Below are 16,990 nucleotides of genomic sequence, written 5' to 3' on the forward strand. Positions count from 1 at the left end.
CCTCCTCCCTTCCGTTTCCGTGGCCGTGTAGCCGGCTGAGGCAGCGGCCTGCACTGGGCAGGGGGGCGGGCAGGCGTCGGGGGCTCCTGCCCGCCCCTTCCCCTCAGCCGGCCCGCCCCGGGGCCGGGGCCAACTGAAACCGCAGGAGGAGGAAACGCGGAATCAGGAACTGGCCCCGGCTGGTGCGGGCCTGAGTCTGAGTCTGTCCTCGGCAGCCCCAGGATCAGCTGCCCACGCGGTTAACTCCTGCCCCGAGACCCAGGAGGCAGCGGCGGCGGGCACGGGGAGCGGGGTCAGCAGGCAGTGGGCAGGGGCCCGGCAGGCGATCAGAGAGCGGGACACGGGACCAGGTAGGGCAGGGGCTGCGGAAGGGCAGGGTCCCGGGCGGCGGCTGCCTGGGGCGCAGGCAGGGGCAGCCTTGTGTGCACCTTGCCCCTGCAGCGGGTGCTGGGTGGAAGGGCCCAGGGAGGGAGGCTCCGGGAGGTTTCTGTTCCAGGGCTGGGAAGGAGACCCCTGGCACCAGGCCTCGACCTGGGACACAGGAAGCAATGAGGGCTTTCCCAGGCCAGGCCGTGTTCTGTACCCATGGCTGCATTTCAGCGGGACAGGCCCCCACCTCCTGCCTGTCTGCGGCTCCTCCTGGCCCGGCAGCCCCTAGCTTCCCTGTCCTGCCCGCCCGTCTCCAGCTTCTGCCTTGCCCCCAGTGGTGGCCTCTCCTCTCTTGGTCCCCAGGACCACACTATGGGCTTCTCTTCGGAGCTGTGCAGTCCCCAGGGCCACGGGGCAGTGCAGCAGATGCAGGAGGCCGAGCTTCGGCTGCTGGAGGGCATGAGGAAGTGGATGGCTCAGCGGGTCAAGAGTGACAGAGAATATGCTGGGCTGCTGCACCACATGTCACTGCAGGACAGCGGGGGCCAGAGCCGGGGCATCAGCTCCCAGAGCCCCATCACTCAGGTGGGATTCTACAGGGCCCTAGGCCTCCTCACCACCCTTCCCACCCTCGACCAACAAAGTCCTGTGGGTGCCGGGTAGATCTGCCCGCCCCTTCCTTTCCCGGAGCCCACTGGGGAGGGTTGGAGGTTGGGCAGGCCCAGGCGTGGGAGCCACTGTCCCCCACTCCCTGCCTTGCCCGCCCCATGCTGTAGTCCTGGGCAGAGATCACCAGCCAGACGGAGGGCCTGAGCCGGTTGCTGAGGCAGCACGCAGAAGATCTGAACTCAGGGCCACTGAGCAAGCTGAGCCTGTTGATCCGGGAGCGGCAGCAGCTGCGCAAGACCTACAACGAGCAGTGGCAGCAGCTCCAGCAGGAGCTCACCAAGGTGGGTGGGTGGGTGGCACCCGGGCTTCACCTGGTCATTTCTGCCTACATTTTGAGCTGAAAAGGGCTGGTTTTGCAAGGAACCCCTGGACTCACTGAAGAAGTGTAAGTATCTGACCACAGGCCCACCCCCAGCACCTGCTCCAGCCCAGCTTCCTCCCCTCACCCCACCTCCCGGCCCGTACGTTGGGCCGGGCTGCAGCAGGGCCTCTCTCTCCACGCCTTTTCTGTCACCCTACTGTGTGCCTGAGCAGAGTGCTGGGAGTACAAGGATGAGTGATCCAGCCATTGCCTGGGAGGAGCGCAGGACCTGTGACCTACCTCCTGCACTGCACCAGCTGGCCCTCGGGTCCGAGAGACAGTGAGAGGAATGAGGGCTACTCTCCCCGCCCTTGGCCCAGGCTGGCTTCTCCCAGGGACCCAGAGACTTCACAAGGCAGCAGTGTGGCCCCCTGACTCGGAGGTTAAGGACTGGGGCTGTGAAGTGGGTCTGCCTGCATTTGAATCCTGCCCAGCTCCTCTGACTAGAGGCTGTTTGATTGGAGCTATTTACGCGGATGCTTTAGCCTTCTTATTCAATGTGCTGGGCAGCCGCCTGCACCACACCCCTTCTACCAGAGCAAACCCAGCCTTGCTGCAGACCCACAGCGGCCCCTGGTGGCCAGCCTTCACCCACTCCTCTCTTCCCAGACGATCATCTAATTCAGGGGTCAGCCTGCTTTTGCAGGCAGTTTTACTGGAACACAGCCTTGCCCATATGTTTTCATATTATCTGTGGCTACTAAAGAGCTACAGTGGCAGAGCCCAGCAAGTTCAACAGAGATTGCATGGTCTACAAGCCTACAGTGTTTACCACCTGGCCCTTAAGAAAAGGGCTGATCTAGTCTGTGCATTTAGCTCTGTTACAGATGGGGAAGCTGAGGTTCAGAGGAGAGGAGTGGAGTTTGCCCTAAGCACCCCAGTGCAGAAACAGGCAACTGGGATGAGAACTCCGGTCTTGACCACCAGGAACATAATTGTGGGACCCAGTGCAAAATGAAAACGCAGGGCCCCTTGTCGAAAAATTATTAAGAATTTCAAGATGGCATCAACAGAGTGTTAAACCAAGCACACACGCCTGCCACTGGACCTTAGTTGCCACCAGATACCACTCTAGACCAAGGAAGGACAGTTGTCGCCTGCCCAGTCCGGCTCTCTGCTGCCCCCGGGGGCCTGTCCTTAGCCTGACTCCTCTGACCTTAACCTTAGCAGCAATGGCTAAGTCCCAGAGGTCTCCAGGCCCTTCCTGAAGGATGAACTTGGATGTGCTGTCCGCCTGGACTGCAGAACCTGTCCAGGGCTTCACCTTGGGCAGGAATCCTCTGGGGACCTGCTGTCCCACACTGGTCTCTCCTCTCTCCAGACCCACAGCCAGGACATTGAGAAGCTGAAGAGCCAGTACCGAGCCCTGGCACGGGACAGCGCCCAGGCCCGACGCAAGTACCAGGAGGCCAGCAAAGGTCCGGAGCTTCCCTCACTGGCAGGATGGGAATCCCAAGCCAGCCCAGACCTGTCCACAGGTACCCGGGGAGGGGGGTGCTACCCAGGCCTCTGTGCTGTCACCCACACCTCCTTCCCCAAACCTGGCAGACAAAGACCGTGACAAAGCCAAGGACAAGTACGTGCGCAGCTTGTGGAAGCTCTTTGCTCACCACAACCGTTATGTGCTGGGCGTGCGGGCTGCGCAGCTACACCACCAGCACCACCACCGGCTCATGCTGCCCGGCCTGCTCCAGTCCCTGCAGGACCTGCACCAGGAGATGGCGTGCATCTTGTAAGCCCACACCCTCCGACCCCCGTTACAGCCCTGAAGCCCAGAGGCAGGGTCCAGAAAACGAAGTCCTGTAAAAGTGACAAGTGTGTAGTCACGTGAGAACATGCCCTGGGCCAGTCAGTTTACATCCAAATTACATTTTTCTGGGCCCATTATTGCAGGGTTTTATTATGTTTATTGAACACCATTCTAGGCTCTGCTGTGTGATACAGCAGAGAACGTAGACAAAAATATCTGTCCTCTAGGATCATTCGTTTGTGGAGAAAGAAAAGGAAATCAATAAGTAAAGTAGAAAGCATGTTAGAGGTGATAGGTGCTATGGAGAAAAATAAAACAAGAGGATAGGGAGGCAGGGGGACAGGGCAGGAGGTTACTGTTTTATTTATTTATTTATTTATTTATAAGGAATATGTTCTTTTTTTGCCATTTTTATTTATTTGTTTGGTTGCGCCAGGTCTTAGTTACGGCAGGCAGGCTCCTTAGTTGCAGCTCGCCGGCTCCTTAGTTGTGGCACACAAACTCTTAGTTGCAGCATGCATGCGAGATCTAGTTCCCTGACCAGGGATTGGACCCGAGGCCCCTGCGTTGGGAGCGCGGAGTCTTAACCACTGTGCCACCAGGGAAGTCCCAGGTTTGCTGTTTTAAATGGAGTGGTCTGGGAAAGCCTCAGAAGTGCAGAAGTGAACCAGGGGGATTTTGAAGAAGGGCCATTCCAGAAAGAGGAATCGCAGGTGCACAGGCCGCAAGGTGGGAGAGCGCCTGAAATCAAGGAATAGCAAGGAAGCCAGTGTAGCCTTTGCAGAGTGAGGGAAGGGCAGAGTCAGACACGGGGCTGGAGGAGTCCAGGGATGATAGAGGGTCCCTCAGGCCGTTGTGAGGACTTTGGCTCTGGGTGGACCAGAAGAGCGGCATGATCTGAGCTGTCTTAATCAGGTCAGTTCGACTGCTGTGTTGAGAACAGACTTCAGGGGGCAAGACAGGACAAGGGAGACCAGGCAGGAAGCTACTGCAGTGATCCAGACCACAGACCACGCCACTGGACCTGGGCAGTAGCAATGGAGGGGAGAAGTGGTCAGGTCTTGGACGTACTTTGAAGGTGGAGCCAGTGAGAATTCCTCATGGACTGGAAGTAGGGTGTGGATAGAGCAGTCAAGGATGACTCCAAGGATTTGGCCTGGAGCCCCTGGGTGGTAGAGGTTACATGGAGAATGAGATGGGAGAAGCAGGTTCAGGAGATAAGAATAGGAGTTCATTTTTCTTTTTTAAAATATTTATTTATTTACTTTTGGCTATGTTGGGTCTTAAGTTGTGGCACGCGGGATCTTTCGTCGTGGTGTGCAGGCGTCTCTCTAGTTGCAGCGTGCGGGTTACAGAGCCCATGGGCTCTATAGTTGCGGCACGTGGGATCTTAGTTCCCCAACCAGGGATCGAACCCGTGTCCCCTGAATTGGAAGGTGGATTCTTAACCACTGCGCCACCAGGGAAGTCCCAGCAGTTCATTTTTCAACTGGTGGAGTTTGGGTGTCTGAGAGATGTCCAACAGGACATTTAGAGTAGGTGGATAGTTACATGAGACTGGAGCTCAGGGAGCTATAAGTGCGGGCTCAGCAGCACATCGATGGCTTACGTGTGTATCAGAGCCCCGGAGCCCCAGCTGTGGGGCTATGCCCAGGGCAGGCACATTTGTAGCTCACATTTACCGAGCACTTCCTCAAACCACACACTCTGCACATAGGCTCTCATTGGGGCCTTATTACAAACTCCCAGGAGACACTAAGTACCTTGCCTGTGGTCATTTGACTGGTAAATGATGGGTGGCGGGGATCAACCCCAGGGTGGGTCCAAATCCAGTGCCACGGGCCCCAAGCTTCCTAGCCTTTTCCAGCCTGAGGCCCCCCTGACCCGGGGTCCCGTCTGGGGGCAGGAAGGAGATCCTACAGGAATACCTGGAGATTAGCAGCCTGGTGCAGGACGAGGTGGTGGCCATTCACCAGGAGATGGCTGCAGCGGTTGCCCACATCCAGCCTGAGGCCGAGTACCAAGGCTTCCTGCAACAGTATGGGTAAGCCCCTCCTTGCAGCAGCTGGGTGCCAGGGCTGCTGGCCCGTGCACTGATGGGCAGTGTCCCCCGCAGGTCCACACCTGACGTCCCACCCTGTGTCACCTTTGATGAGTCGCTGCTTGAGGAGGCTGAACTGCTGGAGCCCGGGGAGCTGCAGCTGAACGAGCTGACTGTGGAAAGCGTGCAGCACACGTGTGTGGTGGTTCGGCTGGGGGTCGGGGGTAGACGCCGTCCACACAGAGCTGTGGCCAGCCCTCAGGCTTGCTTGGCCCCGCAGGGATGCATCTCAGGGGCTTGGCTCTAACACTGCCCTTCCTCTGGGCACAGGCTGACCTCAGTGACAGAAGAACTGGCCGTGGCCACTGAGATAGTGCTCAGCCGGCAGGAGGTGGTCACTCAGCTGCAGCACGAGCTCTGGACTGAGGAGCAGACCACCCACCCCCGGGAGCGGTGAGTGGGGCCCGCCTACAGCAGCCTCCTGGCCCTCCCTTCCCTCCGTCCGGCCTGCCTGACGCACTGCTGGCCATCAGCTACAGGCTGAGCCCCTCTCTCCCCCCACCCAACCACCCGCCCCTGCCCACAGGGTGCAGCTGCTGGGCAAGAAGCAGATGCTGCAGGAGGCACTGCAGGGGCTGCAGGTAGCGCTGTGCAGCCAGGCCAAGCTGCAGGCCCAGCAGGAGCTGCTGCAGGCCAAGCTGGAGCAGCTGGGCCCCGGTGAGCCCCTGCCCGTGCTGCTGCAGGACGACCGCCACTCCACCTCGTCCTCGGTGAGCCGCCCTCCCGCAGCCTGCGCCGCCAGCCCTGCCCGCCCACCGGGGGCCGCGCTCCTCATTTTCGCCCTCCCCCTCCCCAAGCCTGGCCACCCGCTGACGTCTGTCCCTGGCCTCAGGAGCAGGAGCGAGAAGGGGGAAGGACACCCACCCTGGAGATCCTTAAGAGCCACATCTCAGGAATCTTCCGCCCCAAGTTCTCGGTGAGTGGAGCCCAGCCTGGACCCGCACCTCTGCCCTTCTCTAAAGGGTGGACCAGGCCAACGGTCTCAGGGATGTCTCCCTAAGCCCCTCCTACCACGTGCTTTGGATTTAGTCGCGGGGTTGCCCTAGAGAGGAGGCTCTTCCAAGGCCACTTTTACTGGGGAGCCCCTCCCTTCCCTGGGATTCCGTGCCACCCCCGTACCCTCTTCCTCTCCACCACCCACGTGTGTGAAAGGGACCTGCAGCCTCGTTACCCCACGGCTCTCTCTGCTCCAGGAGTGGTTGGGGGCTGTGGCCTGGAGGAAAAGGCAAAAGCTTTGTTTGGGATCACCCAGCCTGGGTGAGTTTATTGCTGGCTCCAAGGGTTGCAGATGGCTCTTTGTGGCATTCGTGTGCTTTGTGAGGACGAGGAGTATATGAGAGAGAGGCGGACACCCCCCAGCTGGCCGGCCTGGTGGCCTCCGCTGATGGGCTGGCTGAGTGACCCCTCCTTGCTCCTCCTCTGTCCCTGTCTAGCTCCCCCCACCGCTGCAGCTTGTTCCAGAGGTGCAGAAGCCCCTGCATGAGCAGCTGTGGTACCACGGAGCCATCCCGCGGGCAGAGGTGGCTGAGCTGCTGACACACTCTGGGGACTTCGTGGTCCGGGAGAGCCAGGGCAAGCAGGAGTACGTGCTGTCTGTGCTGTGGGACGGCCAGCCCCGACACTTCATCATCCAGTACGCTGACGTGAGTGGGGCCTGAACCCCAGCCTTTCCCTTCCCTTCCCCTCCCTCCCCTCCTTTCCCCTTCACCAGGGAGCATAGAAAGGAGCTGCTATGTCTTAGATGTCTCCCCGGCAGGGCTGAAAGGGGCCCCAGAGACCACCCAGTCCCTGCACCCAAACAGGTGTGCGTCCTCCCATAGGACGGGGGAGCAGACTTGTTGTGCAGCATCAGGTCTCTGCCTCTCATCCCAGGCAGGCCCTTTCTCCCTGCCGTTCTTTCTTCCTCTCCTCTCCCAGGGCTCAGGCCCCCTCAGCAATGGAGGCTGTTGACCCCAGTTCCCCCTATCCCACAGAACCTGTACCGACTGGAAGGAGATGGCTTTCCCAGCATCCCCTTGCTCGTAGACCACCTGTTGCGCTCCCAGCAGCCCCTCACCAAGAAAAGCGGTATCATCCTGAACAGGGCTGTGCCCAAGGTGAGTCTGTGGCAGGACTGAGGCCCACACAGAATCAGAGCAGGAAGGGCTTTCCAGGTCCTATACACTCCCCAGGGGGCCGGCCTCCCTCTAGGTTTGGAATGTCAAGGTCATTCCCATTCCCTGGGCCACACACCCCTGGCTGGTGCTCACCCATTTAGTGCCCCTGCCTGGTCCCTGAGTCATCTAAGTGTGATCTTGTGTCCAACCCCCATTTTGCAGACCAACGATCCAAGGTGCCAAGAAATGAAAGACACAGCATTGGGAGGGGGTATTCAGTCCTTGATAGGGCCCAGCACTGCCTCCCTTCACTGACTTCTGACCCCCCCCCCGACTCCTCCCTTCCCCAGGACAAGTGGGCACTAAGCCATGAGGACCTGGTGTTGGGTGAGCAGATTGGGCGGGTGAGTTGAGTGCGTTCTGCCAGGCTCCTGGCCGCCTGCTTTTCCCCTCCCCCAGTATCACTTCCTTCCAACCCAAAGGCCGAGTGACACCAGGGCCCCACCCGCAGAGGGCTCTCAGCCTCCCTGCCTCAGTCTGAGTTCCAACTTGGACCCCTGACTCCCTGCCTAGCCACCGCCATACGCTGTCCTGCAGGAAACCGGGGGGGAAAGCACCTGCCCTGGAAGCTCCCCAGAGATGGCTCTGCCACCAGCACCCACCCCATGGCACTCACACACACACACTTCCCGCCCCACCCCTGCCTCCTCAGGGAAGAGAGACACGCTCCGTTCACATGAGCTATAAAATACCTGCTTAGGGGGCTTCCCTGGAGGTCCAGTGGTTAAGACTGTGCTTCCAACGCGACGGTGAGGTGGGGCGCAGGTTCGATCCCTGGTCAGGGAACTAGGATCCCACATGCTACGTAGTGTGGCCTAAAAATAAAAATTAAAAAAAAATAAAAATAAAATAAAATACCTACTCAGGAAAGAAGACACTTTCCTAAAAACCATAATGCTTTACCAACCCAAGCAAAAGTGATTGTTGGACTTCCGTGTCACTTCTCAGTGAACATGGTAAGTCAGAGGTGACTCTCCCTGCCTGTCCCATGTGTACACTTCGTCCCCCGACCAGGGAGCCGGGATGAGCAGGTCTGAGCATGGGGGCACTGAGGCAAGGGCCGGTGGGGACAAGGTGGGCTCTGCCCCGAGTGCAGGAGAGGACCACAGTCCAGGGAAGACAGATAGGAGCCCCAGACCGTTTCAGGGGAACTTTGGCGAAGTATTCAGCGGACGCCTGAGAGCGGACAACACCCTGGTGGCCGTGAAATCTTGCCGCGAGACGCTCCCACCCGACCTCAAGGCCAAGTTTCTGCAGGAAGCGAGGTGGGTGATGAAATACCCACCCCTGGAGGTTCCACATAGGAAGGGCTCCTCTGCGTGCACGGCAGGGTGCTTGACTTCGGAAGTGCTTGACTTCATTTCATCCTCACAACCCCACCCCCCCGTAGTGTGGAGGGGTCGAGGCTCTGGGACCCACCCAAAGTCACACTTCCAGGTCTGCTACCCTGCTCTCACCCTGCCTCAGGCTCCCTGGGCTCCTGGGGCCGACGAGGTGAATGTGTAAGGCCCCCCACCCAGCGGAGGTGGGAGCCTGAGCAGCCCTGCGCCCCCGCCCCCAGGATCCTGAAGCAGTACAGCCATCCCAACATCGTGCGTCTCATCGGCGTCTGCACCCAGAAGCAGCCCATCTACATCGTCATGGAGCTCGTGCAGGGTGAGCAGAGCGAGCTGACCTCCAGGGCTGGGGTGCGCCGCTGGGCTAGGTCTCCCCACCGCCTCCGACCCCCAGAAGGCTCATTGAGCTCCCCGTCCCCACCGCCCACTCCCAGGGGGCGACTTCCTGACCTTCCTCCGGACAGAGGGAGCCCGCCTGAGGGTGAAGACTCTGCTGCAGATGGTAGGGGATGCGGCTGCGGGCATGGAGTATCTGGAGAGCAAGTGCTGCATCCACCGGTGAGGGGGTGGGCGCGGCAGGCAGTCCCGACACCCGCCCCCCCGCCCCCGCACCAGATGCAGGCGCTGCTGCCCCTCACCAGCAGGCACTAGCTCCGGGGGTGGAGTTTGCCTCTCTGACGGACCAGGCATCCCAGGAGCAGGGGCAGCTTCGGCTCGTGGCTGTGTCTAGGGAGCCCGGGCCGGGCAGGTGGCAGGTGCTGCGTGGATATTGGCTAAGTGAGCCCCTGTCCTGCTTTCGCCCAGGGACCTGGCTGCTCGGAACTGCCTAGTGACAGAGAAGAATGTCCTGAAGATCAGTGACTTTGGGATGTCCCGGGAGGAAGCCGACGGGATCTACGCAGCCTCGGGGGGTCTCAGACAAGTTCCCGTGAAGTGGACCGCACCCGAGGCCCTGAACTACGGTACCTGGGCCTGATCCGCTCTGGCTGCAGGGCCCAAGACTGGGCATGGGTCCCACCACCTGCCCTTCTCTGGCCAATGGGTGTGGCCCACTCACGCCACCTCACCTCCTCGTAGGCCGCTACTCCTCCGAGAGCGACGTGTGGAGCTTTGGCATCTTGCTCTGGGAGACCTTCAGCCTGGGGGCCTCCCCCTACCCCAACCTCAGCAATCAGCAGACTCGGGAGTTTGTGGAAAAGGGTAAGGGAACCCTGCGGTGTGACGGTGGCCTCAGAGCCAAGCCCTCTTCCCAGCGCTCCAGCTGGACTCCTCCAGGCCTCCTAACGCCCTATCCTTCCCGCTGAGGCAGAGTAAGGATAATCCTAGAGCTACCATCCAGTGGAACCCTGTTGTGTGCCAGGCCATCTGTTTATTTCATTTACTCTTCATAACGTGTGAGGTTGGGATTCATAGGCCCCTTTTACAGAAGGAAACACTGAGGTTTGCAGGGATCACACAACTAGCACATGGTGGCTTGAGATTAGAATCTCTGTGCTTTTGGTGAAGAAACGGGGCTCCTTAAGAACACTGTACCTTAAGCAGCTCCCATTGCTCATGGCATGTCCCAGGGGCTGCCAGGGCCCCTCAGACCCCCTCCTCACGCCTGGTGTGCTGTGCCTGTCCTCAGGGGGCCGCCTGCCTTGCCCCGAACTGTGCCCCGACGCTGTGTTCAGACTCATGGAGCAGTGCTGGGCCTCCGAGCCCGGGCAGCGACCCAGCTTCAGCACCATCTACCAGGAGCTGCAGAGCATCCGAAAGCGGCATCGGTGAGACTGGGGCCCCACTTCTCAAGCCAGTGACCTCTGCAGGCAAGATTATACCTCCTCACCAGCTCCAGGTCACGCCGCTGGACAGCTCTTCATCATCCTGGACTCCAGCCAGCGGTATCTATGCTGCCGGCAGGGATGCAGCTCCGTGTCTGCTGTACATCCCTGTTCCTGCCAGGGATTCCTCTTCCAGGCAGAAATAATAAAAACCATTTGTGCCCATCAAGTGCTCTTGGCATGCGCGCTCCTCTGGAGGGCAGGTCTTAGAAGGAAAAGAGGCCCTGTACCGTGGCCGTGGGGAAGGAGGAGGACGGACAGTGTTCACAGGGCAGAACTGACATGGTTTGGTAGCTGTTGGATGTGCGACTTGGGGAAGAGGAGGAGAGATCAGGATGATATACAGGCTTCTTGACCAGATGGTGGTGTTATTTCTGAATTAGGATCCCAGGCAGAGGAGCCGAGCTGCAGGAAGTATGGTGAGTTTGGAGATGTTGCATTTCAGGGGCCTGTGGCGATGTAAGTGTGACATATAAGTCTGGAGGCTCAGATGGAAGTAAAGGCTGGCAACTGAGGTTTGAAAGTCATTAGCTTATAAATGTCAGAGACACTATGTCTGTGTACCACAGTCACATGAGAAACAGGAAGAGGAGAGTGTCAGGGGAAGTTAGAGTTCTACTCCAAGGGGACTGGAGTAGCTGAAGAGAAAGAAAATATTCCCATCTCTCAAGACAAGTTTACTGAGCAATGGGTAGCAGAGCGGGGAGCCCTCACCTCCTCCCTTAAATTCCCCCGAAACTGGGACTTCCCTGGTGGTGCAGTGGTTAAGAATCCGCCTGCCAGTGCAGGGGACACGGGTTCGAGCCCTGGTCCAGGAAGATCCCACATGCTGCAGAGCAACTAAGCCCGTGCACCACAACTACTGAGCCTGTGCTCTAGAGCCCATGAGCCACAACTACTGAGCCTGTGTGCCACAACTACTGAAGCCCATGCGCCTAGAGCCCATGCTCCGCAACAAGAGAAGCCCGCGCGCAGCAACGAAGACCCAATGCAGCCAAAAATAAATAAATTAATTAATTAAAAAAAAAATTCCCCCGAAACCTACAAAGTTATCTGAAAATTTTCTAGCAGCAATGGTGAAGGTCAAGAAGACAAAGAGGGACTTCCCTGGCGGTCCAGTGGTTAAGGCTCCACACTTCCACTGCAGGGAGTGCGGGTTCGATCCCTGGTCAGGGAACTAAGGTCCTGTATGCCACATGGTGCAGCCAAAAAAAAAAAGAAGAAGAAGACAAAGAAGTATGAATAGACTGGAAAACAGAAACCTGGAAAGATTTATAGCACCAAAGAGCAAAGCAGTAAGAACTCTGAGGTAAAATGGCCATGAAGTAGTTGATATCTATTTTCAAAGAGATAAAAGACAATACTTGTTTCAATAAGAGGAAATCAAGTTAGAGTGTGACTAAGTAAAAATACTAACAATTCAAATTGTATCTCCATTTGAAGTGGTAAAAAGCGGAACTGAAGAACTTCTGCTTCTGGGTAGGATGTGGTAGGTCCCCGCAGGTCCCCACGCCCATTGCAACAACTAGGAGGAAACATACGATGAAAATAATAATTTTTAAAGACAATGGCGAGGGGTGTTAAGAAAGAAAGAACATATGAATTAAAATTTCAAGGAGGAGAAAGCCCCTTCAAGGTGAACTGATGACGGGCAATTGTTTTCTTCCCTGAGACATTTGCTGAGATGGGACATCTCTGATAATCAGAATTGTCCCAAACAGAAAGACTCTACTGGGGAAAAAAAGAAATGGAGTTTCTGGTGCTTACAGGGACAGTGCTATGGATTGGTACCTGGAGGAACCCAAAATGCAATGCCAGTTTTCCCCCATGGAACATTTGCTGAGTTCTGGAGCAGTATGGGCAACTAGGAAGGGGCTGGGCTGGAAAGGCAGGTGTTTAGAGGGAGGGGGCCTGAAACAAACAATAATTGGTCTCCCCCTCAAGATATTGGCCAGACTTTGTTTGTTTCTTTTTTAAAAAATATTTATTTATTTGTTTATTTTGGCTGCATTGGGTCTTAGTCGCAGCACGCGGGCTCTTCGTCACGGAGCGCAGGCCTCTTTCTAGTTGTGGCACATAGGTCCTAGAGCGTTCAGGCTTAGTTGCCCCATGGCATATGGGATCTTAGTTCCCCCACCAGGGATCGAACCCGTGTCCCCTGCATTGGAAGGCAGATTCTTAACCACTGGACCACCAGGGAAGTCCCATTGGCCAAATTTTGAACCTGTCTGAGTTGGGAGGCTAAAGAGCTAACCTCAAAATCTCTTTAAAGCATCACTTGAAAGGCTGGAAGAGACAGAGACTGGCCAGGCTTTCCTAAATCTCAGAGGATGGGGGCGATCCAGGGGAGGACGGAGTTTTATCAGAACTATAACTCTGCCCCAACTCAACTCAATGCTTGATTACATCAAGGTAACTGGCTTCTCTGGGAACCCTCAGGGAGAAGTTGGGGAAGAGAATAACATCATATTTTACCTTTCTTTTATACCCAATATGTAACATACACTCAAATATTATAAAACATGCAAAAAGGGAGAAAAATGGGGCCAATACACAAGAGAAAAAATAAACTGTAGAAGCAGACCCACAAATGATAACTATGCTTGGGACTTCCCTGGTGGTCCAGTGGGTAAGACTCCACGCTCCCAATGCAGGGGGTCTGGGTTCAACCCTAGTTAGGGAACTAGATCCCACATGCATGCCGCAAGTAAAAGTTCGCATGCTGCAACTAAGAACTCCGCATGCCACAACTAAAGACCCCACATGCCGCAACTAAGACCCGGCACAGCCAAAATAAGTAAAATAAATAAATAAATAAATAAATAAATAAATACTTTAAAAATAATAAAATAACTATGCTTAATATGTTAAATGGAGAAAAAGGTGGACAAAATAGGTGCAAATATAGAGAATTTCAACAGGGTTGGAATCTATTTTAAAAGAATCAAAGGAGCAGGTAGAACTGAAAAATGCCATCTCTGAAATTACAAACTCTAAAAATTCATGGAGCTAAAGGATAAAGTCACAATCATAGAGACTGTGATCAACACACAGTCTCAGGATTAGTTCCCTAACCAGAAGACAGAACTAGTGAACTTGAAGATAGATTGAGTCTAAACTAAAATAGAGAGAGAGAAAAAAAGAAATGGAAAGAACAGAGCCTAAGAAACATGTGTGACTCCAAAATATGAGTAATTGAAGTTCCAGAAGGAAAAAGGGATGTTTGGACCAGAATAAACTGGAGATGACCCAAATGCCTACATAAGAATAAGAAAGGGCTTCCCTGGTGGCGCAGTGGTTGAGAGTCCGCCTGCCGATGCAGGGGACACGGGTTCGTGCCCCGGTCCGGGAGGATCCCACATGCCGGGGAGTGGCTAGGCCCGTGAGCCATGGCCGCTGAGCCTGCGCGTCCGGAGCCTGTGCTCCGCAACGGGAGAGGCCACAACAGTGAGAGGCCCGCGTACAGCAAAAAAAAAAAAAAAAAAGAAAGAACAAGCCATAAGTACATGTACCAACCCTGATGAATCTCAAAGACAGGTTGACAAACGCTATGTGAAAGAGTGCATACTTATGATTCCATTCATGAAGTTCAAGCACAGGCAAAACTAAGCTATAGAAAAATGAAAATAGTGGTTATGTCTGAGGGGTTCCAACAGTAAGCAGTATGAGCATGTAGGGGAACAGCTCCACTGTGGCATCCTTACAACCTTGCATGTCTCTACATTGGCCACGTAAGCAAGGCTTGAGTAGGGTGACTTGCGTCTTGACAGAATACACCACTATTATTCCTGGAGCAAGGGGACATAGTAGCCTGGAGAGGAGACTCCCTGTATTATGGGAGACCATTTTTCATCCATCTTTCTAGTTTCAGTTGAGTGCAGGGCTTTCCATTGGGCCCCCTCCTGTCGTAGAGTAAGGCCAGGTGCCATACAACTGCTTGGCCATAGTTTAGAGTTGGCTCCTTAGCCACAGAGTGACCTACCACCATGCCTCCTGTCACCTGTCCCTCCAGTTCAGTGTCATCCTGCGGCACTAGGGAGGGATGTGAGAAGCTGACAATATGCTGGTATTGCTTTTGCTTCAGTGTGAGTAATGAGCTGTCTGGATCCCCGTGACTTGTTGTTTCCTTACCAGCTGAGTCTGTGGAAGTGTGACAGGCCCACCCAGTGGCTGCAGTAGTAGATGCTTGTGGCCCTGTTAGCCACCATGCTGCGCTTAGGGACTGCTTGACCACTTGACCACTTTGGCACTTAATGTGGGGCTAAGGTCACAACCCATTTTTTGGAGAAGAGACAGGGATCTTAATATGGGCTGTCAAGTCAAGTATGGGCTAGAACTCTGGTGGACTTAGCGTCCACTAAGTGTCCACTTACTGCTGAGTTGTTTGGTGACATCAGAGACAAGTGGTCTATGACGATTGTTCCTGATCCCCAATGAGCTCCATTGGTGTTTAGCGTTGGAAATCAAAGAGGGTCTTACAGAGTTAAAGAAAGCATATGCTGGTTATTGCTCACCCTCCTACTGTGACTACAGATGGAACACTATCTGGTGAGTAAGGGCAGTCTGACACTCAGAAATGGGCTGAGATCCACTTTTACAATGAGTAAGAAAGGAGGGAAATTAGAGACAGACTTGGGCAAAAATCCAATGAAACCATAGAAGCATGGCTTATCCAACTAGCAAAGGCGAGTGCTATGCAAATTCTGATGTAAGATGACAAGGAATGGAAGTCATTTGGGTGTTAACAACTGACCCCATGCTCCAAGCCACTTTGGCCACAACCGTTCTGGTCAGTGAAGTGGATTTGGAGGAGGAAAATATACCGACAAATCAGGGCTTGTTGCAATGGGTCTTTACAGCTATAATGAAACCGTGACCTGTCCAAGATAAATTCCTGTCCTCTGATAAGCACCCTTGGACGATAATGGGAGAGTCTATCACTTCCTTTTAGTCCCCTGTGACCTCAGTCTGGATTCATATGGAGATCATGCATGCCCAGGTGATGAAACAGTCACCCAAAGTCAGATTGAACATTTGCTTGACACCAGCAGCCTATGGCTGAAACCAAATCTTCTCTTGCTCTTCGGGGATGTCTCTGGGAAACTCTTCAGCTACAGTGCAATCATTTCCCCAGAACGGAAACCTTGGCAAAGGTCAAGGTAATGCACTACAGGCCAAGGTAGGGGAAGAAACCAGCCATAAGGCCGTGTGACCTTGGCTACTATGCCAGGGGTCCCAAAAGAGGAAAGTGATAGTCTTTCCATGAAGAAAAATTGTCTCTTGTTATTGGGCTCTGGTAAGGCCATGGGGCTTAAGAGATCTGGGCTTTAACTGGGCAATTTTTGGCATTTCCTGGGGGCCAAGAAGAGGAGCACCAAGAGAGCCCCAAACTCCTGTAGAAGCATGGGGTTTGTTCTGTTTACTCTTTGACCCAACACTTTCAGCACTACCCCTGAACCCCTTCAGAGACAAACAGGACAAACTAGGTTAGAGGCCAAGGTCCCTCCATCCCCAGAGGAGACCAGAGGCCTTGTGCAGTGTGCTGGGAACTAACAGCAACCGTGGTTACCAAACATTCTCAGCCCTCCTGAACATGGTGGCACAGGCCACTGGGATACTCGGATGTGCCCAGAGGCATGGCTGAAAACTCACTCTTACTAGATTTGGAAATAGCTCTCAAATTGGACAACAGATTGAGGTAGTTTGGGGGGGGGACCTTTTTTTTTTTTTTTGGCCGCACCGTGTGGCATGCGTGATCTTAGTTCCCCGACCAGGGATTGAACCCACGCCCCATGCAGTGGAAGTGCAGAGTCCTAACCACTGGACTGCCAGCGAAGTCCCCGGGTGAGACTTTTTAAGCTAATACACACCCAAGTGGTTGTAAATAACATTGTTGAATGTATTGTGGGAATAGATGTTTGAAGTGTGTTCAAGACTTCTTTTGATTGTAAGGGTTGTTCCGGATGGAGAAGTGTCATGATTAGGATGGTGGTAATTAGGACAGGGACAACTGGTCACCTCTCCTGACCTAGCCAAGTGGTTACCAAGAAGCAGAGGGCTATGGATGGGGAAGTGGGGGGGACCACAGTCTTGATCAAGGAACTAGTGGCTTTAGGGGTGCTCAAGGAAATGAGATCTTTTTTTTAAATAAAGGAAATGTAATATTTAAATTAATTTATTTTTGGCTGCCTTGGGTCTTCGTTGCTGCGCACAGGCTTTCTCTAGTTGTGGCGAGCAGGGCTACTCTTCGTTGTGGTGCACGGGCTTCTCATTGGGTGGCTTCTCTTGTTGCAGAGCACGGGCTCTAGGCGTGCGGGCTTCAGTAGCTGTGGCACTCGGGCTCAGTAGTTGTGACTCGCGGGCTCTAGAGCGCAGGCTCAGTAGTTGTGGCGCACGGGCTTAGTTGCTCCGCAGCATGTGGGAT

The 16,990-nt window shown here is 55.0% G+C and overlaps 2 protein-coding genes across 2 annotated transcripts in view; both read left to right on the plus strand.

Annotated features, from left to right (window-relative positions):
• Positions 1-220: 220 nt before the first annotated feature.
• Positions 221-10,746, plus strand: FES (FES proto-oncogene, tyrosine kinase). The gene is made up of 19 exons (XM_081227938.1): positions 221-350; positions 733-954; positions 1,146-1,319; positions 2,721-2,817; positions 2,948-3,131; positions 5,056-5,193; positions 5,266-5,385; positions 5,521-5,643; positions 5,777-5,960; positions 6,083-6,166; positions 6,684-6,893; positions 7,224-7,346; positions 7,697-7,750; positions 8,553-8,671; positions 8,968-9,062; positions 9,178-9,301; positions 9,548-9,705; positions 9,821-9,943; positions 10,371-10,746. The coding sequence occupies exons 2-19, from the start codon at positions 742-744 to the stop codon at positions 10,511-10,513; spliced, it is 2,466 nt and encodes an 821-aa protein (XP_081084064.1). The 5' UTR covers positions 221-350; positions 733-741; the 3' UTR covers positions 10,514-10,746.
• UNC45A (unc-45 myosin chaperone A) overlaps positions 6,067-16,990 on the plus strand; it is a 56,589-nt gene continuing 45,665 nt past the window's right edge. The window contains exon 1 of the mRNA XM_081227936.1: positions 6,067-6,070. The gene's annotated coding sequence lies outside the window, so the exon portion shown is untranslated. The remainder of the gene's footprint in view (positions 6,071-16,990) is intronic.

This window comes from Mesoplodon bidens (genome assembly GCF_964165515.1).
Source record: "Mesoplodon bidens genome assembly, chromosome: 3".
Taxonomy (NCBI): Eukaryota; Metazoa; Chordata; class Mammalia; order Artiodactyla; family Ziphiidae; genus Mesoplodon; species Mesoplodon bidens.

Excerpts from the sequence above, each read along its gene's own strand:
- FES (XM_081227938.1), top strand. The coding sequence starts at position 742 with ATGGGCTTCTCTTCGGAGCTGTGCAGTCCCCAGGGCCACGGGGCAGTG. Across the intron at positions 2,818-2,947 it reads GTACCAGGAGGCCAGCAAAG|ACAAAGACCGTGACAAAGCC; the intron begins GTCCGGAGCTTC and ends CAAACCTGGCAG. Across the intron at positions 5,194-5,265 it reads GGCTTCCTGCAACAGTATGG|GTCCACACCTGACGTCCCAC; the intron begins GTAAGCCCCTCC and ends TGTCCCCCGCAG.